Source organism: Diadema antillarum, unplaced genomic scaffold (genome assembly GCF_040938485.1).
Source record: "Diadema antillarum isolate AM-2024a unplaced genomic scaffold, OU_Dant_1.0 scf00000031, whole genome shotgun sequence".
Lineage (NCBI taxonomy): Eukaryota > Metazoa > Echinodermata > Echinoidea > Diadematoida > Diadematidae > Diadema > Diadema antillarum.
Genome location: NW_027270920.1, coordinates 537,769 through 563,366, shown reverse-complemented (window position 1 = coordinate 563,366; position 25,598 = coordinate 537,769). Strand labels below are relative to the sequence as shown.

The 25,598-nt window shown below is 37.2% G+C and overlaps 1 protein-coding gene across 1 annotated transcript in view; it reads left to right on the top strand.

Annotated features, from left to right (window-relative positions):
• LOC139741592 (mucolipin-3-like) overlaps positions 1-17,932 on the top strand; it is a 49,579-nt gene extending 31,647 nt beyond the window's left edge. The window contains exons 3-14 of the mRNA XM_071652175.1: positions 115-306; positions 1,181-1,331; positions 2,535-2,622; positions 5,438-5,537; positions 6,830-6,932; positions 9,091-9,212; positions 10,327-10,476; positions 11,827-11,928; positions 13,433-13,555; positions 15,790-15,996; positions 16,170-16,330; positions 17,040-17,932. Coding sequence (XP_071508276.1) covers positions 115-306; positions 1,181-1,331; positions 2,535-2,622; positions 5,438-5,537; positions 6,830-6,932; positions 9,091-9,212; positions 10,327-10,476; positions 11,827-11,928; positions 13,433-13,555; positions 15,790-15,996; positions 16,170-16,330; positions 17,040-17,082 — 1,542 coding nt within the window. The 3' untranslated portion in view covers positions 17,083-17,932. The remainder of the gene's footprint in view (positions 1-114; positions 307-1,180; positions 1,332-2,534; positions 2,623-5,437; positions 5,538-6,829; positions 6,933-9,090; positions 9,213-10,326; positions 10,477-11,826; positions 11,929-13,432; positions 13,556-15,789; positions 15,997-16,169; positions 16,331-17,039) is intronic.
• The last annotated feature ends 7,666 nt before the right edge of the window (positions 17,933-25,598 follow it).

The following is a 25,598-nucleotide window of genomic DNA, read 5'->3' as shown; positions in this document are numbered from 1 at the left end:
GTTGTAGCAAAATCAGCCTGTCCTCAACAGATTAAAATCTGTTGATGTTTTGTATCATTTTATGTAAACATGCAAACTCTCTCACTGTAATTGTGTCCCCCCTCCCTTCAACAGCTGATCCTCTTTGGGACGAGTCAGTTCTCACTGACGCAGTTCTACAAGGGCAATCACGAGGCCTTTGAGCACCTCTTCTTGAAGAACTGGGACACTGCATTTGACAGCTTGGCGTACCCACAGACTGCCAGTCTCTACGCCCTCTATCAACAGGACGAGTTCTACGCTCACATGAATCATGTTGCCTCCCAGGTCAGTTGCCATCATAGTTAAATCTGATATAAATGCTGATACAACAATACTGCCTTCAGAACTCTGTGGGTTCCACAGAAATATATAAATATTATCATGATTTTGTGGTATATTAATAATTTTCACACTTTCATTATCCCAAGCCAGAAGAACCATAACAAATGCAAATTCATAATTCAGGAGGTCAAGCTATGAAAAATGCTGATCACTACGTCATTAACAAGCAACATTCACTGATACTGGCTAAGCCAAATGGAAAGAATTAGACATAATAAATGGAGCTAAAGGTTCCTGTTAAAGTTTCTTTTTTTTTCAGTATTGCAATCTGCACTCTGATCCGTGCCTTCAAAGTGGCCTCTGTGCTTTGCAGTGGAGCCTGAGTTTGGGTATTCATAAATGGATCAGAGGTAATCAAGGAGGATACTAGTGTTTGCTGTGACAAGTGATTCAAATTGTTTGCATTCATCATGTGTATGGTAGCTCAGAGTTGTTCAAATTCATGAAATTCTTCCGTCGAGATGTTTTCATTGCAACTGTTCGATAAATTGCCCTACATTGACGTAAATAAGCACTGAATTAATCAGTGTTTTAGTAGTAGCCATGATAGAAATCATGGATGTACATACTCGATTAGAATTCGAACCTATGACCTCCCGATCACCTGTCCCGATCACCTGTCAGGTCGCAGGTTCAAATCCTGCTCGAGTATGTACACCCATGATTTCTATCATGGCTACTACTAAAACACTGATCAATTCAGTGCTCATTTACATTGATGTAGGGCAATTTATCAATCAGTTGCAAAGCTCAGAGTTGATTTCCCTGTATGGCTGAAACTTTCTTCCCTCTTACACTTACACACTGCCTCTTTCAGTTTGCCAATCTGAAGACCATGGCAATAGGAACGTATGTTTACGATCGTTTGGAGGGAGAACAGCGAAAACTCCACGTCTGGCAGGAGAACTACAAAGCGGTACAAGTGACAGACGATGGTCAGTTTTTCATCAACCAGACCATACACACAGGTGAGTCAAGGTGGAATGACAATGTAGGAAACCAAGAAATTGTTTTCTGATTTTTTTTTTCTTTTCTTTTTTTTTTTGGGGGGGGGGGGGGGGAGGGCATTGATTTTTTATGTTTTTATTTGTGAAGGTTCTCTTTTTTTTCTCTAGTTTGAATTTGCAACCGTTTGAAACTGCAGTGTAAGTCCACTACATTGAATCACATCTTCTCTGTATAAAAGTTGAAGCTGCATTTAAGTAATTACTGTGCATGAAATCAAATATGAAATCGTAATGATAGAATTATTTGAAACCAGTATGATAACAATCTTTTATTCAGGTAGACTTTCGGCTGCGGGTGTCTTGTACTTGTGAGTATTCTTTGTAAACTGAAAAATGATATGAAATCTCTATCCACTTTGTGCTGAAATCTGTTGATATTAATGGTTGCTTTAAAAAAAAAAGTGAGAAGAGGAAAAAGAGTCTTTCTTGGATGGTTAGCAGGAAGACTGAAAGCTACCAAAATATATGCTTCATTACTTGTTAGGCCGACAGAATTGAATTTTATATAACAAATGCAGTCCAGCTCCCATTCTTGATTCTGTAACTCAAGTCTCACCCCAGAAGCATGGTATATTGAACACAACAAATCTAATTGGATAGACATGTGCTTGAGGTAAAGATTTACATTATCTTATCTCGTAATTGGCTGCAAGAGCAGTTTTGTAATGTCAGAATTTACAGTGAAGATTATTAAGAGTGGCGTGTACCTTGTTTCAGCCCAATGGCTACTGCTGTAATTTAGCTCCAAATGATGTGACTATTAAACCTTTTGATGTAGCATGCTGGCCTATGGGATAAACTTCCCAGCACATTTTACTGATTTTAGTCTGTTACTGTGACTTAACGGTATCAGTATAAAGGATGATATTTGCACTTTATTCCAATTTTCATTGATGATTTCCAGTGTGAGCTGTGAGTTTGAATTTACCATCTTGCTAATAAGAGAAGTACGTGAGACATAATTTTCAAGAGAATACCACTTTCAGTTGATGGCAGCTGTGTAGTTAAAGGGTTGAAAATAAATGTCTGTCATTGCTGCACATGGTGTAGTATAACTATAAGGCAGTATGTGTAGAGTTCTAAATGCAGTACTGTATCATTTACCATCACGTGTCTTACGCTTCAAAACATTTTATCTCCCTTCCTTCCTTTGCTTTCTTTCAGATTACATTGTTATTTCCCTGGCACAAAATCCCAATGTATCAGTCAAAAATTACCTGGCGGAACACAACCAGAGCCTTAATTTTGACACGTAAGTAGTCTGCCATGTTTCTTTGCTTTATTACAGAAATAGTGGTGTCACTGTAAAAACAGCCCTAAATAGAAATCTACCCAAAGCATCTTACACTCAGCAAAAAAAGAATGTAAATGCTTTTTCAATTTAAGATTTCTCACAGAATATTTGGCTGAAAGCTGATGTATTATATACCATATCAAAGGTAATTTAATTGGCTGTCAACCTGGTAGGTCAACGAAAAGGGCAATTTTAGGCATTCTATGAGTGAACACCTTTGTTTTTCTCTTCCAGGGCACAAAAGTAAAAATTGCAAAACTGAGCAAGTTGTCATTCATGCATACATGCTTTCCCATAGAACAAGAAGAACAAACAACAAATGTCACACAAAGCGAAACATGAATCAAGTTGCAAAAATAAATCATTGATCTCTATGATATCTTTAAAGCCAAAATGATCAAAGAAGGCTAAAAATAATGAAAGAAAATCAAGAATCTTTTGTCAAATCTAAATTCAAAGAAATAAGAGAAGAAGTAATAAGTAACATAAATTTGTAGAAATTCGAACTTCTTTTCAAATTACGAAATTGGAAATAATGTTTGCCTCTTGAATTCGTCTCATGAATTCTGAAATCACTAGATTAACAGAAATAGATAAAGAAATTCTGCTCATTTAATCATCTTTATGCTTATTATTCCCTATGTTATGTGAAGTTTGACTTGACAGAAAATTTTTATTTCCCCCTGTAGTTTCCCACTTTGCTTTATTAGAGGTTATTACACAGAGATAAAGAGAACGAAAACTTATTTTTGCTATTTCATTCATGTCTCTCATTGTGTTAAACTGATCTTTGTTGCCAACGTTGTCGTGAAGGGCATTTGCAAATGAAATTTAACATGTCAATTTTTGCAATTTTTTATTTTGTGCTTTGGAGGAAAAAACGAATGTGCTCACTTATGCGTAAAGTTTACTTTTCAATTAACCTGTTTACTTAATAGCCAATTAAATTACCTTTGATATGGTATATAATACATTGATTTTCATCAAAATCTTCTACGAATAATATTACCTCAAAAAAGTGTTTCTTACTTTCTTTTTTTGCTGAGTGTATATGAAATCGGTTAGGGCAACAGAAATAATAGAACACATAAGTTAATTTGAGAAAAGTATAGACAAGCCAGTAGTAGTTGAGAAAAAACTTCAAGTTAAAGGAAACCAATGTGGATTTAGTGGAAGCAGCAATATTAGTAGAACACATCAGCAAAATTTTGAGGAAAATCATAAAGTCAATTTAAGAGTTCTACCTTTTTAGCTCACCTGAGCTGAAGGCTCAAGTGAGCTATTGCGTTTGCTCTTTGTCCGTCATCCGTCGTGCATTAACTTTTTACATTTTCATATTCTTCTTGAGGACCCCTTGTCCAATTTTTACCAAACTTGGCAGGGAGAATCCCTAGGGGGATAGGATCTCAATTTCCTCAAATGGGCACCATGCCCTACCTGGGGGCCCCCATGGGGGCCCAAACCCCCAAAATTAAGGAATCTTTTTAAAAATTGTGTTCTCCAGAACCAGGGCCCCGTTGCAAGAAAGTTGCAATCAATTGCAAATAATTGCTAATTTTGAAACAACCATTCTGATTGGCTCAGGGTCTGCCCTATTAAGAAGACATGCATGCAACAATGATTTTGATTGACCAGTGACAATCAGTTGCAAGTTGCGTTTAAACGCAAAGTTTCTAGCAACGGGGCCCTGAAGTGATAAAGCTAAGTTAATACTATGAGTTAGCTTAGTACATTGATGACTGTAGTTTCAAGTTTATTCATGACAGCATCAGTGGTGCCCCCTTTGGACCCAGGGGAGGGGGATGGGAAGGGGTTCTTACATGGCTTAAATTGTACATTTTCTTCTTCTTGAAAATCCAGGATGAATTTTCACCAAATTTGGCAGGTAGCATTCCCAGGGGGATAAAATCTCAATTCCATCAAATGGGCACCATGCCGCCCCCCCCCCCCCCCCCCCCCGTAACAAATCTTTAAAGGGAACGCAAACCCAAAATGCAATGTGGATTGAGTGAAAGCAGCAACATATAGTAGAACACATCAGTGAAAGTTTGAGGAAAATCGGACAATCGATGCAAAAGTTATGAATTTTTAAAGTCTTGCTGTTGGAACCGCTGGATGAGGAGACTACTAGAGGTTATGACGTATGAATGGACAACAATAGAAAGAAAATGTAAAGATAATTTAACAAAAATTCACTTTTCTAGCATTATGAAAGAGCACTTGACTAACCGTTTTCAGAAAGCAAGGGGAATAATTGCTACCCTTAACATATGTCAGCATCAAGTTGATGAAATTTTTAATTTTCACGAAAAATTGATTTTTGTGGAATTTTCCTTATATTTTCTTTATATTGTTGTCCACTCATATGTCATAACCTCTAGTAGTCTCCTCATTCAGCGGTTCCAATACCAAAACTTTAAAAATTCGTAAATTTTGCATCGATTGTCTGATTTTCCTCAAACTTTCACTGATGTGTTCTTCTAATGTTGCTGCTTTCATTCAATCCACATTGCTCTTTGGGTTTGCGTTCCCTTTAAAGATTTTCTCTAGAACCAAAAGTGATTGAGCTAAGTTAATACAATGGGTCAGTATATTGATGACTGTTGTTTGAAATTTGTTCCTGGCAGAATACTGGGTGCCCCCCCCCCCCCCCCCCCCCCCCCCCCCCCCCCCCCCCCCCGGAACCCAGGGGAGTGGTTTATTCATGTCATTAGTGGTATCAGTAGAACGTAGTTTTTGGTTATTAATTTGATATTTGTGTTTCTTATGGCAGCATGCGAGAACTCAGACTCAACTTCATGGTTAGCAGTGTCCACCTCAAGGACTCGGGGAAAGCATTCTCCATTCCAGACTGCATCAAATTCAACATCACAGTAAGTCTTTTTATTTTCTTGTGACATCACAGTAAGTTTTTTTCTTTTGTGACATCACAGTAAATCTTTTCTTTTTTGTGACATCACAGTAGTATTTTTGTTGTTTCTATGAGATCATGAAGAAAAATGTGGTAAGATTTGTCACATTATGATTGGTCACTGTCTGTCTGTTCCAGCATACATTTACTCAGTGCTGACTTGATTGATGGTTATTGAAATTTCATTAGGGAAGTCCAAGTTAAGTATCATATTTTGGGTTATTTCTTGATAATGTTACATTGTTCTTTCTAGCAGAAATGGGTTATGTTACTGTCTGTAGTTTCTGAATATTTGAAAAGAAATGTCATTGTGATTATTGTCGTAAAATTCATTGTATCACAACTGGCCTACTGTATGCAATTTGTGTATGTTGAGTCTGCATCACATCAAATGAAATTGATCAAATTTGTCAAAAGAAAAAAAAGGAGAAATGACGACTTGAACTTGACGAATTAGCCTGGCATGGCAGCATACTCATCTTATTTCATTTTATTTTTAAGTGAATATTTGTGTGTTCTAATTTTTTATAATTTTTTTATTTCATGTTTAGTAAGGACTGTGCCAGCATGGATGTAGATGTTTGATTGCATATTGTCTCTCAGCTCTTGGATCAGCAGGCTACCAAATAATCACTTTTACTAGAAATCCTCAAGACTGATATCCTAGGATTTGTTATCCTTTTGTGATTTATTTTCATTTATATTCAGTCCTTAAGGGTTTATCAACATATCTCTGATGATTATATAATTATATATATATATATATATATATATATATATATATATATATATATGGGCCGTGACGCGAGAAAAGGGCCCTTAGAGCATTATATACCGAAAATGAGTTTTCACCTCCATATTGTAGAAGAAACTCTGACGTATTTGGATATGCAAACCTTTGTCTGAAATGCCACTCCTAAATGCTCCAATTACGACATTCAAAACAGCATGTTTTGTCCAAATCCTGTCACTTTTTGATGCGTCTATGCATTTCCGCGTAGTTAGCCAGTTGATCTTTTTTTGCGCGTATTGCTTTGTTAAACTTTCGCGCCGTTTTCTAGTGTTTGCGCGCAGCGCCGCTAAGGGCCCTTTTCTCGCGTCACGGCCCATATATATATATTATTTTTTTTAATTTATTTATTTATTTTTTTTGTTAGATACAGACTGTAAATATTCTTCTGCATTGATCATTCAGTCTCTCTTAGGTGATATAATTCATTTTCACTTTTCATCTTTTGATCCTACTTGAAACAGATAACCTACGATAACACACAGCACACAGGAAGGGTTCCGGTGTCTTTGTCTGTGATGCATGACTTCTACCACAACTGCACTATCAACAATACTCAGGAAGTTGGTGAGAATAGACTGTTTTATGAATGTAAGATCTATTAATATCTGTCATGGGCAACACACACACTGGTATGTATGCACTTGCACTTTCACAGATTCACTTGCAGTCACAATATCTGACATACCTACAGAATGCCAAAATATGTGTATGCTTCCTGTTTTGTAGAAATGTACGCACCTGCACATGTAATTTATGCAAAGAGATCTTCACAGATATACTTATGAATAGTTTAAAATTGGAACAATCAATGTTCGTACAATTTGTCAGAATCTCTGTGACAGAGTTTTGATTTGTTGTACTTTCCAGCTCTCTACCAGCAATTAAACGGAGGGGGTTGTTTTAATTTTTTCTCACATGTCAGCCATCAGCAACCACATGGGATACACAAGGGGTTCTCTTTCCAAAATTCAAACATTTGAATAAAGGGAATTGGTTTCATGGACAGAAAGTATAAGGCATTTATTTATAGAGGTTAAAATCAAGGCTGGTCCCTTGCTTTTTACTTGTTTTTCTAGCAATACGGACCAAGTACACAATCATGTTTTTAAAGAAGAACAGTGAAAAACAAACAAACAAATGAACAAACAACCTCGCTGAAATTCAAACATAATGTCCATTAAGCTGCCCTATCACAGTTCTTATTATTGTAAAGGCAACAGAGAATACTAGACGACACTGCCTTTGGTCCCAATTTGCTTGCTAATACACTGTACTATCAAGTAGATCAACTGACTTCAAGTGTTCAAGTCTTTAAAGATACGATGTTGTTTGATGCATCACATTGTGTGAACCTCCACGTGGCAGTATGTCATGGTAACTGTTTGACGGTATTGATGTGCAGTCATTACTTTCATTCATTTCATTTTCATAAGGTTATGATAAGTATGCCAACCTCTGTTCCTTTAGGTTCTTATATTTTCCCTTCAGCATTTGACTGCATGAGTTCATTCAGTGGGTCTAGGGCAATTACCCCCTGGGCAATTACCCTGGACCCTTCCCCTGATCCTAACCCTAACCCTAAATCTAAACCTAATCCTAACCCTAACCCAAACTCTATACCCTAAACCTAACCCTAACCCTAATCTTTACTCTAACCTTATCACTAACCAGTATTTAACCAGGCGGTAATTGCCCTCGGAGGGTAATTGCCCTGATACGCATTCAACCAATCATCATTCTGTGGGATCTAGCTTTGTTATTGTCCCACTGGTTTAACGGGACTGTACAGTACTGGTTGAGGTGAGGATTCAGATTTATAACATTCCTAAGTGAGATAATGAGAAACCTCTTATGAAATGTGAAAGAGCATGCAATTTTAAGAAGGATTCAATGTTTATTCGGTTTTCAAATGGCTGGGATATCTAAAAAAGTGATAATAATAAAAGGCGACAGGCCACGCCTTTTATTAGGATCTCTTTGTTTCACCTTATTTTTGGATATCTCAGCCATTCCAAAACTGATTTTCATCAAATAAACTTTTGATACCCCTTAGAATTGCACGCTCTTTGACATCCCATAGAGTGGTTTCTGAATATATCGCAAAACGTTAAAAGCTAAATCCTCACCTCAACCAAAACTGTACACCCCCTTTAAAAGCATTTGGGATGTTATATTTTATACAGCACAAAAATGTAGTTGATACTGCTGAAGAAGAGTGACAGCCAGCAGTAGAGTTGTATTGCTTCTAGAAGTCAGATGATAATGAAACAAAACTTTGTCATCACAGTGAGATCAAAAATACAATGTGCGTCCTTTGTAGGTAGTACTCAGGTGACATGCACTAATTTTTTTAATTCATGTTATATTTTTGATAAATCGTATCTATTAAACTAGTTATTTATTCAAGTGTATATTTAATAAATCTTATCATGCATATTGAAAGACTGATAATTATAGCTAATTATTAGATTGATATAATTGCAACTGTAAATTTCAGTAATTGTACTGGTTATTAAAATTGATGAAATGAAGCTGTCAAAATAGATTTCCAGTCAGTCTTAGCTGTGCCAAGAAAGATAAATTAGTTGTAGTGTTTTTATTCTGAGCAACATGGAGCTGCTAGTGATTGATTGTCCATTGTGTAATTGTTTGTATTGTTGTCATAGATTTTTAGGGATTTGTGTAACCTTTCACCATGTTGTTTCTTTCCTGTTATGTGTAGAGGAGTCTCAAAATCCCCGGGCCATGATGACCTACTTCCTGGACATACTGGTCATCTCACTCTGTCTGCTGTCCGCTATCCTCTGCATCCGGTCAATTGTCAAGGCCCAGAAACTCAAGAGAGTATGTGTCTGGGTAATCTGTAATCTTTAAAAAAAAAGAAAAAAAAAATCAAGCAGATGGGAGTCTACTATTGCAGTGCAGTAGAGTGCATGCATAGGTCTACTGTATATGTCATACACTGTATACCGTATGTCCCCCAAAAATTTACAATGGGACGCTCCACAATGATAACTTTAAAAATAGTGAATCAATCCAAATTCAATTTCTGGGTATGAAACTACAACTTATTACCCACATCTTATAGAAAACCCCATCCGATTTGCTTCTGTGGTCAAAGAGAAATTAGGAGGTTTGTAGAGCATGTCAGGAATCCCTTCCCTCCAAGTTCTGTCCACTGTGTTCACACAATATGCAGTTCCAAGGACATTCATGTGCTAAATTTGGAAGAATCAGACCCATGACATGCTTTACAATGATCCATATTTCTCTGTGACCACTTAAACAAATTAAATGGGGTTTTCTTTAAAGTAATACTAAGATGTTAAATTTTAAGACCCTGAAGTAGCATTTAGACAGTTTGATCATATTGGAAGTTATCACTGCAAAATCGGATTGTAATTATTTTTGGGGGACATACTGTAGTTTATAGGGAGTTTAATTTATTTGCAAATCAGGACTCCCTGACTGTTTTGTAAGTTGTCAAATTTGCAATCCTGGCGTACAGTAATGAACAGAGAAGTGTATGTATGCACTTGGTACTCATCTTAGGATCAGAATGAATAATTTTGTGTGTTCAACCTGGCTAAACCTGTGATGTATATTCATTGATTTTCATTGGTAGGACAATTTTGCACATTTGCAGCATGTGCTTTTGAGTCCATAAAGGGTGGGATGATAAGAATGTGGTCCTTATTTTTTGAAAAAAAAGAAGAAGAAGAAGACAGATACTCCCAATGAGAAGGGTACTGTGACATGGGATGGCTTTTGCATAATGTATTTAATTAGGTTGATGAGTATAATGCGCATTCATATTTTACTTGGGTTTAGGGATAGTGGAATATTTGTTATGATTATCTTTGGATTTGACAGGCAAAAGCATGAAATGGTTTCAGATAATGCCCTCTTCACATGAGTGTGGTGGATTTCAGTTGTGGTGATCCCATTTCTCTTCTAGAAAACTGTGAAGTTCTTCAAGGAGCACTTCAATGCCAAGCTGAGTAGAAGTGAAAGGATGGAGTTCCTCAACCTCTGGTATGTTCTGATCATCGTCAATGATATCTGCACAATAGCGGGATCTGCCTTCAAGATTCTCATCGAGGTTAGGGTGAGTATACAGTGGTGATGGTGATGGTGGTGGTGATGGTGATGGTGATGGTGATGGTGATGGTGATGGTTATGGTGATGGTGATGGTGATGATGATGATGGTGGTGATGGTGGTGATGGTGGTGATGGTGATGGTGATGATGGTGATGATGGTGATGGTGGTGATGGTGATGATGGTGATGGTGATGATGGTGGTGATGATGGTGAGGGTGATGGTGATGGTGATGATAGTGGTGATGATGGTGGTGGTGATAGTGATGGTGGTGATGGTGATGATGATTGTGGTTATGATGGTGATGATAGTGATGGTGATGATGATGGTGGTTATGATGATGATGGTGATTGTGATAGTGATGATGGTAGTGATGGTGATAATGATGATGGTGATGGTGGTGGTGATAGTGGAGGTGGTTGTGGTACTGGTGATGGTGGTGAGGATTATGATGATGTTGGTGATGGTGAGGATTATGGTGGTGTTGTTATAATTACTGTCTTTGCTCACTTTGGAGGTATATCTGGGAATTTGTCCCTGGCATGGCAATGAAATCTACATGAAAACAGCACAATTCATGGTTGTGGGGTGAAAATAAATAACTGGTATGTGGAAGAGTTTCTTCATGATTTTTATGCAAGCTTAATATTCTCATTGCACATCAAGGGCAGATCTTTTTCTGCAACAGTTTTGATGTCAAAAATGTTCAATGTAAACTTCTGTGTCAGATGCAATGTGAGAACTTTGAGGCTGGGCAGCTCTTCATGAACTGTATCATCAGCATGAAAGCATGGCCCTTGCTCATTACCAATGAAGATATTCTGACATTGCAACATTTTTTTGTTTTAATATTCTTCTCTTCAAGCCATTGAGAAGCTAGGGTCAAGTAGAATCGTGACTTACAGTGTTCATGAAGCTGAATCTACTGGAGCAGTACACATACCTGGTGTGAGCTTGAGCCACAGTGTGAGAATTATGCAGAAAGCCTTTGCAAAGCTGCAGTGTGAGCATGTGAAACAGATACGTTTGAGATTTGATCCTTTGGCTGCTCAGTCTTCATAATCTAAAGCTCAGTTCACCCTACATTCTGAAGGAATCATGTACATAGGCATACTTTAGCAAGAAGTTGGATCCCTGTTTATCATAGAGAACAGCGATCAAGAGATTGAATATCCATTACCATACTTCTGAAGTTTTCCTTACACACATTTACATGTATCTTTTATGAGGAAGTTTACATTTTCAGCATGAATTAAGAGGAATAATTTTCATATGAATTACCAATAAAGTGCATTGTACTCAGAACTCTGTGTATATATGGGATGACACATGTATCACCGTAACTTCATCCACTCCAGAATACCAACGATTACGATTCGTGTAGTCTTCTGCTTGGTATGGGCTGCTTCCTCGTGTGGTTTGGGGTGCTGCGCTACCTGGGATTCTTCAACAAGTACAATGTAAGTATCATTTGATTTTTAGACAAGAACAGCCGAGTGATTTCAAGGAAAGAATTAGGTTCAGGTGTTTGCACTAACTTCATGTAAACAGTAGCACCTGGTGATAATTAGGATTTGAAATCAGGTGGTATGAGTAGGTTGACCACAAAATTGCAACATCTTCATGGTAAATTGTTTTGGGTGTGATATTGCATGTCATTTGCCAAACCAAGCTCCAGTAATCTTGTTGGTAGTTTGTGTGTATTTTCCCACTGGCTAACATCAGCCCGTGGAGATTAGCACTTCGGCATGTCAGATATGCTGGTGGTTATTCTATTTATTGTGTGTTCTTTATACATGGTAGCCTCTTCAATACATTGAAAAAAGAAAAGAAAAAAAGGTTCACAAGAAAGTCCTTATTACATAAAAGAATCAAATTACAGTTGACAATTTTATAAATTTTTTTTTGACCATTGAAATATTACAATCTGAGCAATACAATACAAAAATCAGAATAGGTTGAACTAGAAGGAAAAAGTATAGAATTGAATATAGTATTAAATACTATGAGATCAAGAACGACCTGATATTATTTATCTGGATCTATTTCAATGTAATTAAAAAAAAAAAAGTTTTACAGTTTTATGATGATTTTCTCGCCGTGCCATGGTTTGAAGACAGGGTAATAGACCTATATGAAATATATCCAGTCAGTTTGTTTGGCAGTGGTTTACCGATACCCCTTCTTGCACAATGTAAGCCTATGTCAAAACATTCACATGTAAGCCTATGTCAATACAGTTTTTCTCCCCCAAATGAACCCAATAACACTTGAGACTTGGTCATATAAACATGAGAAAGATATGTATAACCGTCCTTTGCTGAGAGGTTTAGAAATTACTTTCAGTTTATCCCTGATTCCTCTTCAGTTGTCTTTAATGTTGTAGTTTTACCTTGTCTAATTTTACACAAGCCACATACAGTTATTTTTTTCTTTTTCAAACAGTGTAATTCCAGTATGAACTACTAAACTTTGTGATAGTGGTAGGTTTTAGAAGGTGAAGGTGCAAAGAACAAAATTTGGGGAAGAACACTAGGAAATTGACAGAAACTCATTCTTATTAAGGAGTTTACATACCTGGTACTGTAGAGTGTGCTGTATAGAAGAGTTCGGCTGTACAGTGTATTTACAGGGATTTTCATGTACCTCTCTTTATTTCCCATTATATAAAGGTTGCAAAGTTCTGTTTAATGGTAAGGCAGTATTGTTTGTGGATTTGTTGCAATAGTTTTCATTTTTCTGCAGAATGTGAAGAGCTCGGTTTGCTACAGTTCAAGCTTTATGTTGTTTCTTGCTCATGCCCCTTTACAAATAAATCAGAGAGAGTGTGATAAGTGCAAGCCGTGGCTAGGTTCTCAGTGCTTGATTTCTCATGTAGTTGCCTTTTCCTGATCAGAGTTGATAACTTTGATTGTAATAGTTTCTGCTTGTACACCCAGTGACTTTGATTTTTACATCCGGCAGATCTTGATAGTGACGTTGAAAAATGCCATGCCGAATGTCGTCCGCTTCCTGATCTGTGCTGGCATCATCTACAGTGCCTACGCCTTCTTTGGATGGATTGTACTGGGACCATACCATCCCAAGGTAATGAACGTTGATGCATGCATGTACCACAGACATTTGGGTGAAGACCCCTCTCCAGTTGTCATGCTTATTGTAAAGATGTAATGTAAGATAAAAATGTAATCTTTTCTCCAGAAGAGCCAGGTTACATATTACTTATTGTTGTTGTAAGTTGTTGTTGTTGTTTTTTTAACAGAATGCTGAAAATGTTGCCAAATGGTTGCAAACCATGGCAACCATTTGAAATCTTTTGAAATATTTTAATGATAAATGTCACTTTGTTTGTTTTTTAAGCTGTATTTACATCTTAATGCATGTGGTTGTCCATTTTCATCATACAACATAGTCAAGGGGAAAGAAGATATTAGTTTATGTTGGAATCAAAATGAAGTAATAAAAAGATGATGCTAGGGAAAGAGTGATTGTAACACCAAGTGGTTGCTGGAAGACATGATTTACTGATTTACCGTCTTGGACTGCGGGTGGGGTGAAACACCCTCTGTGCTTGTGTAATGAAGTAATGGTCAAAATTTACAGCTCACTCTGTATAGTCCTGCAAAATACCATTAACTTTTGTGTGATGAAAGCACAATACTATGAGATAGATCAGTGCCATCTATGGTGCCCATGCAGCTAGTGTGAGGTAACAAAGTTGCAGAAATATCATTTGTGACCGTGCATCACAAAACCAACAAAAAGTCGCACACACTGATTTTGTGTGAGGACTTAAAGGGACTGTACAGTACTGGTTGAGGTAGGGATTCATGTTTTGAGCATTCCTAAGTGAGATAATGAAAAGCCTCTTATGAAATATGAAAGAGCATGTAATTTTAAGATAAGAAGGATTCAACGTTTATTTGATGAAAAGTAGTTTTTAAATGGCCAAGATATCCCAAAAAGTGCTAATGATAAAAGGCGACATGCCACAACTTTATTAGGATCTCTTTGTTTCACCTTGTCTTTAGATATCTCAGCCATTTCAAAACCGATTTTCATCGAATAAACTTTTCATACCCCGTAGAACTGCATTCCCCCTTATATCTCATAGAGTGGTTTCTGAATATCTTGCAAAATGTTAAAAGCTAAATCTACACCTCGACCAGAACTGTACACACCCTTTAAAATAGGTAAAATGGGTCAGCCCAGCCATTCTTGAGTTTTTCATATTTTATGAAAGAGTAGGTCTTCTTCTACATTATACTGAAGGTTGGGATCATAAAACAAACAGGAGCTTGTTTTTCAGCAGTTTTTCTTGAGCACTTTTTAGTGGAAAAGTGTGATTTGGTGTCTCTCATAGAGTCCTTTTTCATTTCTGAAAATAAAACCCTGTCCATACTCTTCACTTTCAACTCCAATAACTTTAGAAAGAATGATGTTACTGCATTGAAAGTTGGCATTAATCATCTACAGAATGTGTTGATAAAGCATGCTCAATTTCAGCTTAATCTGATAATCCCTTCATTTGTGTTGCTCTGGTGGTTAACAACGTGTTGACACTTGGAACAACTTGTTCCATCTATCGCACAGCTAGCATGGCTTGGTTAAGATTAAGCACTTGAATAGACCCTTTACTTCAGAGCCTGTTTTCTCAGTTCGCACTTTCCGGAGTGTGTGCTTTCTTTACACTATTATAATAGGTTAGGAGAGTCCTTTTGAATTGAGTTATACATCATTTTAAAGCTTAAAATGTGCTCTTTCTCAATATGCTCTTAACTAAAAATCCATGTCTGGCAACTTTTTGTTGGTTTTGTGATGCAGGGTCACATTTAGTAGCTTAGCAGGAATGCGGAGAGTATTGAGAGAATACTGATTACTATCTCTGCCAAGGAGGTTATTTTTTTATTGTTATTTACAGTGTTGGTTTGTCTATTTGCAGAAGAATTCAAAAAGATGTGAACAGATTTGGATGAAACTTACAGAAAAAGTTGATGACACAAGGAACAGGTGACTAAAGTTTGGTAGTGGTTTAGGCCACTGTGGATCTAGGAATTGTTTTGAATTGTTTGATGGATTCTCATCATTAGCAAATAGGGCCAAAAAGGGGGATTCAAGTTGTATATATAATTTGAGGTGTGCATTAAACACACTTAACGTATGCTTGGGGCACAGCAAGAAGCTAAATGTACAACATATAGAGACACTAGAAAGGTAATAGGGTGATTTTCAGAGGGGTAGAAATTATCTGCTTTGTAAAGGTTTGTGCTGTCTAAGTGCTTTCCTACTTTGATTTCAATTCACTTTGATTCTTCCCTCAGTTCCGCACTCTGGAAATCTCCATAGAATGCATGTTTTCGTTGATCAATGGAGACGACATGTACGCCACATTCCGGGAGATGTCGGATCGCAATCAGGTCATCTACATTTTCAGTCGCATCTATCTCTACTCGTTCATCAGTCTCTTCATCTACGTGGTGCTCAGTCTCATAATTGCTGTCATCATGGACACCTATGAGACAATGAAGGTAAGCTAGCCTACAAACAAGTCAATTCTTCTCTTTTTTATCCATTTTTCCTCCCTCAACACAATTTGATTAGACTTCCAGACTTTTTTTTCACATTGCAAATCTTTGCCTTTTGATATTAAGTGGTCTTGTCTCTTTCTTTTTTTTATGTCATTTGTTTTGCTTGATTTCAGGAGTACCAGAGGACAGGCTTTGTTGAGGGCAGGCTGCAAAATTTCATGGCGGAGACTTGCGATGAGGCTATCCCGGGTCGGGGGTCCTTCCACACACAATCCAGCATGTTTGAGAGGTGGCAGCTTCGACACAGGCTCCAGGGTGCCCTCTGCTGTTGTAGGTGAGTGGATGCATTAGAAGTTGGTCCTATGATTGGATTGAAAGCACAATGGTGAAGTGGCTAAGACATCAAACTCGTAAACATGAGGTTCAGAATTCAAAACCTGTCTGGTTCGAACATCCATACCATAGACAAGGTGATTGAATCCTCATTGTTTTCATCATCATTAGTGGTAGTAGTAGGGGTGGTTGTGGTAGTCATAGTAGTAGTACGTAGCAGTGAATATGGCATGGACCATAAAACAAGTAACTGGAGCAATGTTCGAGGGTCTAGAGCTATTTTGAATGTAGAGAGACTTGTAGAATGTTTGATTTCTTGCCTCTCATCCTAAAGCCCCTGTAAGGAGATAATGAATGTTGTGCATGTTTTCTATGTTTTTGTTAACAAAATTTACTTCTTAAAGTTATGTGCTTAGAAGAAAAGATCATTCATGTCGTGATATGAATAAGACAAGTCTTTAGAAGTGCATCATGGTTCTCACCTTCAGTTCATTGGTAGAAAGCCCTTATCCATATACACGGTATGATTTGATTTGTGTGCTCTTACCATGGTGCCACTCAGTAGAACTCACAAACTCACAGTTTTAGTGGATTTGTGCTTAGACAGTGTGTTCGACTGTAGGCTTATGTCGATGTCCAGCGTATTAAGAATCTGCAATTACTTTTCTCTGTATTTTTTTTTTTCTCTCTCTCTGGTTTCATTTTCTCAGACGAAGATCGTGGTACGATGAGGATGACGCCCTGATCACATGATGTTCATGGAGCTCCTTGGTCCTGCTTACTATTCAAAATACAAGGACGAGTGCTGACAAGAGCTGACATTTACAGATTGCCTACGTCTGGATTTAGCAAGTACATGGCACAGTAATTATAACATCCAAGACTTTTCAGCACAATGCATCATCTACTCAGTCTACCTTAATATGGAAAATTATCCTATTGTTATTAGTGCTGAAAAGCATGTTCGGATTATTGTATGTGAGGAAAAAAAATCATCCAAATGCTGAAGTTACTTTGAATGAACTTGGTGGAACAAAAGATGTCAAAATGCTGTAAAGATTCATGTGAGATTAGGCTATTTTGTAACCAGATGAATGTCAGTCACTTAAAAGTGCAATGCGGCACCATGTGGAAGTTGCCTCTAAGAAATATGCAACTAATCAAACAGAATACTGTAAATTTTTCACCAAAGTTGGAGCCCCAGATTAGAGAGCTTTAAAATTTTGACCTTTGAGGTATTACATGAAATAGGGATATTAGTGGTTATAAATGTAATTATGCTAATGAGATGTGATGTTGGTCGCATGACATCAAAGTCATCGTTTGACCTACGCGCAAGTCACAAGAAATATCCTAGTCATGACCTATACACAGAGATATTAGTCATATGATTTACAGAATGAGATGTCCTAGTCATGTGACCAAGAAAATGAGATAGATCATGTTGCCAAGGTAACACGCTATGAATGTCATGTGACCAAGAAACAAGACTGAATGAAATATCCTAGTCATGTGACCAACCTTGCAGTGCAATAGGTTCATTGAATTTCATTAGAGTGGTGAAGTGACTAACAGTCATGGCTTGTGTATCATTCGTCCAGCTTTGCATGCATCAGATTTTCATTCTCTTCTTGCTGTGATATTAGAGCTTTTATAGATTGTACCCTGAGGTCTACCTTTATTTTCTTCCATGTTAAGTCAGCATTCATCAATACAGTGGGCCCAGTGCTGGTGTCATGAACAATCTAGGCTGCAAGGAACATTATTTTTAATGAAAACACATAACAAGTGTATTGATCAGTGAAAATCCAAATGTAATGGAAGACCTGGGCATATTTCCGCAAATCAATATTTTCCCATACCTGACCACAGTCCCTTGGCTTGTTTGGCCTTGCAATTTGTCTGACTTCGTATTTTCTGTAAAGATAGTCTTCACCTCTTAAGACAGAAGAGGGTGAAATCATCTTTTCAAATTCAAAAAAGAGATACCACAAATTGTGTTTTGTTAATACAGTATGAATATAGTCATATCATGCGTGTGATCAAGTTTTTCCCCCTTATGTCCTTCATTTCTACACCCAGTATAGACCGTGATTGATGGACCTATAAAGATTACATCCAATTCTGACATGAACATACTTTAGTATTTCAATCTCTGTGATATGCCTTTACAATTCTGAACTATTGAGTAAGAAGCTGTATGTGACTGTAGAATGTTGTTGTGTGAAACATAATTGTTTCTATCAGAACGACACGTATATGTAATTTTCAGTGAAGATATACCCCTTTTTTTCTCTACTTTTCACTCATCTTTCTTCTTTCAAAGCCAGCAGTCCTTGTAAAGATTTATAGGACATAGTTTTACCAGAAACTCTAGATCGTAATTTTCTTCTGAGGGAGGTGTCTTATGTGGATGATTGTTAAGCTCAAGATAGCCGCAATATATCTTAACCCTGTTGAGGACGGATTGAGTTTGATACAACACGCATTTCCCATAGATACTTGCCCGATCTTACTCGGGACTTGTCCTCAACGGGTTAAGCATACAGTGTTTCTTATAAGGTTGTGAAAGGTATTACAGTGTATCTTAGGTACATCATATGAATGGTGTGTGTTTGTGTGTGCAGGTGTCATAATGTAATTGCATAAAGGAAACAATGTGCTTAGGGATTCATTGATGAAGAAAACAACACACACTAACCTATGACCTTTGTGTATGACTTATAGTGAACAGAGTGCTTGGTTGTACGTCCACTGCTTCTTTTGTTTGGACCATCCGGCATGGTCAGAAGTGGACTGGTCATTTACATTGTGATACTCAAGATAACCAGTTTCTCTTTTCCTGTATATCTGTTATTATATGTCAGTTTGTTTCATTATTGTTATAATCATTATTATTATTATGTTGAGATGATGTAGCAGCACACTTGACAATCAAACAATGTCAAAATTGATGCATTGCTATAGTGCGTTCTATATCTGGTTTTGTACAGATTGAGGTCAAAGTAATGCAGTTACTGCTGTTTTAATAGAAGGGACCTATGAAATCAAGAACCCAACTACAACAGGACAGTATCATGGGAATTTTTTTCCAATGTACAAATGGGAAGGGACATTGGTGTAGCAAAACACAATTTTCATGAGATTTTTCTACATACTGCAGGCTTTGTATTTTGGAGGTAGGAAATTCACTAGATATCCACTGAAGATGTAGCCGTGGGTATTAGATAACCTTGTAGCAGCCCGGGAAACTAAGTATGTGAAGGAGAGGCTTTGGTATTTAGCAATAACTTTGATGTAATACTGGACAACTCATGTAACAAAAGCTTTCCTCGCACAGTCTATCCCCTCGATAAGATATGGTGTACATCCCATTTGTGTCAGTTAGCCCCCTTTAGGACCTAAAAGTCATTTAACCAAGCTCGACAACAGTGGCGCCAAAACTTGTCTCCAGTGAATGCATATGGGCACAGATGTAGTCTGAGGTTGTTGGTGGTACGTGAATGCGTTGTGGTAAAATACTGATGCGAAATCACATGTGTACAATCTCATACCTGTCAACTGTTCAGTTTTAATCTGAATATTCAGATTTTTCACTGAAAGAAAATGCGTTGATTTCAGTGTGTTCTGATTTTTTGGAAATATCTGTAATAATAAAGCATATGAAATTTTTGAAAGTTCAGATTTTTGAATAATTTTTCTTTGTTTGTTTGCTCAGATTTATTAAGTCTCAAGGTTGGCAGGAATGCAATCTGGATGACTCAATTTCTGATAACTTTTACTTGAAACATTTGTTTCAACCGAAATAAAAGTCATACTCCCTTCCCAGTCAACATTTTCTTTCGTTGTTTGCAGCTCATTTCTTTTGCAGGCACATTGTAAAAATGCGCCTGCTTATGTACCATTTCACTCTGTATTTCTCTTTGTGGTAAAGTTTGTGAAAGAAAAGGATCAAAGATATGTATGGAATGCAAATAAATAATGCCTGTGGCTTGCCTGGTATAGTAGAGAGCTTAGGGGAAATTTTTGCCGCACTGATGTGCTCCTTTAAGACGGGTGAATGAACATTGTTTTGCTATGCAATTCAGTATATAGATCTGGATTTTGAGTGAACATGTGCACGGAATAATGAGGTTTTCAGTGTGCTACTTAGCTGTTAGTTGCAGTGCGTTGTAATTTGATGAAGAGACAGCTATACAGGCAGGAAGATGGTGTTTATTTTCTTATTGAACAAATAATCCTATTTTTGTTACAGAATTTTCACAAACTTAGTACTAGTGAAGTGAATGAGATTACAGTCTTTATAATAAATTCCAGATGGACAAGTTTTTGTTTAGTCCATTTTTGCATCAGAATTTAATGGTAAAGAGTCCATTCTCAAATCTCCTAGGACCAATGTCTCAAAGTTTTACAGCTACTTTCTCTTTGTTTTGGTTGTACAAAATAGTGTACCATGAGGAAGTCTGGAGAATTGTTACTAGGTATTTGTGGCGATGAGCTTTCTAGTACTTCTACTCTAAGATTTACTATTTGATTTTAGATCCAGGTGTGTAAATGGGTACCTGGCAGTGCTACAGTAATTATGATGGTAACAGGGCCTTCTCGAAGAGTGTTGATAACACTGAATACTCTATCCTGGGAAAATATTCAAATGTATTTTTACATCATAGGAAGTATGTTTATAAATTTATGTATATGCCTGATTTTGTATATATGTCAAAAGGTGTTTATTGAAAGTTCAGATTTTCACATTTACGTCTCCAAAATGTTGCATGACTCAAGACAGCGTCCTAACTCTGAAGAACATTTTTCTAACAAACTGTGATTGTAAGAAAGCAATTTCAGTGGTTCCATGGGGTTTGCTGTGCCTCGAGTCTACTGTACCCCCTTCACAGAATGCACAAGTGGCTGCAAGAAGCAGCGAAATATAGGTATGTGGCGTAAAGACCAAATATATTATTTGTATCTGTTTGTGTGCACTTGTCTTCCTCTTTTTTTTTTATGTAACCAAAACTCAGAAATGAGACAGTTCGTGTTATATTCAGTGTCGTGAGGAAATCAAGTCATGACCTATGTGAATACAAGAATATGCATGAGCAACAGCTCACTTGAATGCTGAATTAGGCTCACATGATTTATTATTCATGTCTGTTGTTGTAGTTCAAAGAAATGACATCACAGTGAATTTCATGACATGCATGTACTTGCCATTCATGTATTTTGTATGTTACTAGTTACCAGGGGGGTGTTTCATAAAACTGTTCATAAAGTTACGAACAACTTACGAGCGACTCGTGATCAGTTCTGATGTGCTATACTTAACAGAATTTCCATAATTCAGCACAAGAACTGATCACCAGTCGCTTGTAAGTTACGAACAGCTTTATGAAACAGAGCCCAAGTGTAGTATAATGAACATGGTTAACTCAGTACTGTTAATATCAGGGAGGTGATAAGCCACCTCTCAGGTAATATCTGCTTTAATAGATTGTGTACTTTGCTGTTTGAGAATGAAAAGAGTCGTTGCCACAAGGTTGCATGCCCTCCACACACACACACTCAGGTGGTCATCGGGTACAGCATGCGTGTTCCCGTAAAGGGATATATCTTAAGGGCTCAATTCAGGGTTATATCCCTTAGATATAGGGTGCATGTGTGCACCACTTTACACAACAGATGATCATGAACTATTTTGGAATTAATTTTGAAAGAGTGCCATCTCATACAGAGGTGTGTTATTTGGCCCACAAGACTGTGCTATGAAGTTTGCTCTTGAAGGTCGTACAACTTTATATGCGAAGTATGTTAATTCTCCAGTACCATTTCTTCCTGAGAAGCACATCTTAATAAATGTCAAATACTTGTACAATTTTTTAATGAATAAAATATATGAAGGTTGTAGCCCTCAGTGGTTGACATATTTCTGACAATGCTTTCTAATAATGCTAAAATTCATTTCAAAAAGAAAAAATGTCAGAAAATTAACATCATGACATTACAATCGCAGTAAAAAATGTAATTACCTTACAAATTTGACCTTGCATGAGTATGCAATTTTGAGATACAAGTGTATGCGATATTGAGTTACAAGAAATAATATCTGTAAAAAGAATTTAGTATGTATCAGGTTTTCTGTATTTGTATTTGTATTTATTTGATGGATGGCCGAATGAAGTGAGTGACGGGCGCTTTTATACCACGACAGTCAACGTAGTATGCTACAATAATGCAGTTAATGATTGTAGCCTTGTATTTGTTTATTAATGGGGGTGCTGTGGCATAGTGGATAAGACTTCCAACTCCCAAGTGGAGGACTCGAGTTTGATTCCCGCTCAGTGCTTACGTCTTAAGACAAGATGTTTTTACCCACCACTTCTTGACCCAGGTGTATAAATGGGTACCTGGCAACGCTAGGGAATAATAATGACAGGCCCCTCTGGTAGAGCAGTGGTTACACTGATGAGGGTACCCTAGACAAAGAAGACATTATTTTATTTTCTTTTTTTAAATATCATATTTCTGCTTTTTATTTAAAGAAACAGACATGAAAACCCTGATATTCGTTGATGCATTCTGTCAAAGCAATAATGGAAAATATGGTTCCCACTGGGGGCTGCTATCAAACGTGTAATATATCACATCTCCTCGATTGCCTTTGATGTTATGTCTTTGTTTTGTACTTGTATATCTCTTAAATTCTGCACTTTGTTCTATCCTTCCTAATCATATTTCACACTCTTTTATCTTAACGTGACAGCTTGTACTTATCTTTTATTGTGATTAAGTATTCCAGTGTCTTAAGTAAAGAACCTGTGCAAATTCTATTTTGAAGTTTGTTTGTTTGTTTATTTGTTTGTACTTGTGAAAAAATATTACACTTTATTTCAGGATGAGGACAGAATATGTGTTTCTCACTTGTTTGTACTTCGATGTACATGTAATGATAAGGTAACACCAGAATGTGCATCATATGATAAGAGACGCACTGAATTGACCGAATTGACTGAATAGACCTCCAAATTCAGTCCTGCACTGTGATGCTTTCCGTATTGTGTAAGTTGGTTGGAAGTTTGTGGTTCTCATATCTACCAGTGAATCCATAACATACTTGTACCAAATGATGCTATACAGGGGGACTCCCCGTTATAACAAAGTCCTTGAAACCGGCGGTTTTCTTTCATTATATCGAAGTTTTGTTATAGCCGCACAGTGAAGTATATATAGGGATATATAGAGGATAATTTTGGGATCTGAATTTTTACTTCGTTGTAACGAAAATTTCACTTTAACCGTGTGCATTAGAACGGGAGGACACTGTACATGTATTTGTAATGAAGCCATTTTAAATGCAGGCAGAGACAAGAGCAATAGTTACATGGAGATTGATTTAACTTGAACAGTTAAAGTGAGCCGGTTGAGACTCTTGTTCGCAGGTTATCTTTTCATATGCTATCACGGTGACCTATATAAACGGCTGTCTTGTTTAAGTTCCATGGCACATACATGTCAAACACTATAATCATACAGGTGAAACACATAATCATACCGTCTGCCAACATCACTATGGAAAGACGTCAACAACATTCAACATACTGTATCCAGCTGGTATACAACACATAGACCCCAATTTTCCCAAAGCACTGAGTTTACTACTTACAGGACATTTTACACGAACATTTCACATTAAACAACTCACAGTGAATGAGGAGCCCCACGCCTTTTTCAATGTGGTAGGAAACAAAACAAAACAAAACAAAACAGTGAAAGCTTCATGAAAATCAAGCCATCAAAGACTTATTACGTGACATGTTTGCACAAAGCGCATAGGTTAAAATAAATTTTGCTATTTAAATGAGATGACGTCATGCCCTTGCAGCTCTCTTTTTACTGTGACATAAAATTCTGTTGGGTTTCTTCTTGTCTTTCTCCCCGTCGTTGATCCAGCCACGAGATCTCCAAAATACATTTTCATCATCTCAAAATAATTGCAATTAGGCCAATACTCTGTATGAGTTGATGCTTCGGATTACACTTATTCTCTAATTTGACTTCGCTTTCAGAAAATTCCAAATTTCTGTAGTGATGTGTAAACCGAGGAGAGACTTGGTTAAGTGATTACATAACCTCTGCTGACAGTAAGTTATAGCTGCATTGTACAGAGAAAGGACTAAGAACAATGATTCAGTATTGCACATCCCATCATAGTTCTCTTTAAATGTGTGTGTCGGCGTGCGTGTGTGTGTGCATAGGTGTGCGTGTGCGTGCGTGTGGTGTCTTTGAATCTTTTAGAGTATGGTGCATACTTTGTGAGTTGCATTTAGTGTTGTAGACTGGACTGAAAAAAAAATGATTATGACGATAGTAATGCTTATAAGATGATACTGATTATATTCAAATAATACATCTTGAATTAATATTCACATGTAAAAAATGGTCAGCGTATAGCCTCTTTAGTGTTTATAACGGGGAAAGGAGAACTTTGTAGGAGACAATGAAAATTGCAATTTGCATTGAAAATGGTTATTATCAATCGAAATGTGCTTTCTAGCAAAATGAAATGCACCTGTAAAAAGCTAACATGGGTTAAAACTATTGATCTATGCTTGTGACTGAGATTACCATCTACACATCCGTATAAAGCATGCTCCATTGTCTCGCGGTAGAAACGTGATTTCGCGAAGAAGAAAATAGTAATCATTATACACGAAAAGGTAACTAACTTGACGGAAACTTCATAATATTATTTTTGCTTTTAAAAATATCGGGGCAATGTTTCCCATAGGTCCCACATTGGCAAATTGTCAAGAAACTGTAAAATGCAGGAAAGTTTCTACGGTGTATATCTTTTGTATTTTGTATATCAAAAACAACTATGTCATTTTAGTGTTAGGGATTCTCCTGCTCAAACTCTTATAAATTCCTCTCTAATCCCTGAGAAAGCTTATTGAGTCTTAAATGAGATGCGTTTCAAAATAACTCATCCTAACATACCCCAGCTTTATATTGGTCCGTACCAACTCTGTTGTTGCTAACTGTATCCGAACAGAGTTCGGAGGATACTCAGGATTTGGCCTCGCCGCGCTGCCGTCACCGCGTCCGCCGCAGGGATTTTCTTGTGAGCGCTCTACCGGCTGCAGTTCTCTTTGGATCAACTTCAAATTTGGCATGAAGATGTTTTATGGTAAAGCGAAGCAGCCGATCTTTTTTGATGGTGGCGCCCTCGCATGTTTCGCCTTTACACAAAAAGATAACATTTCAAGGCATGCTTG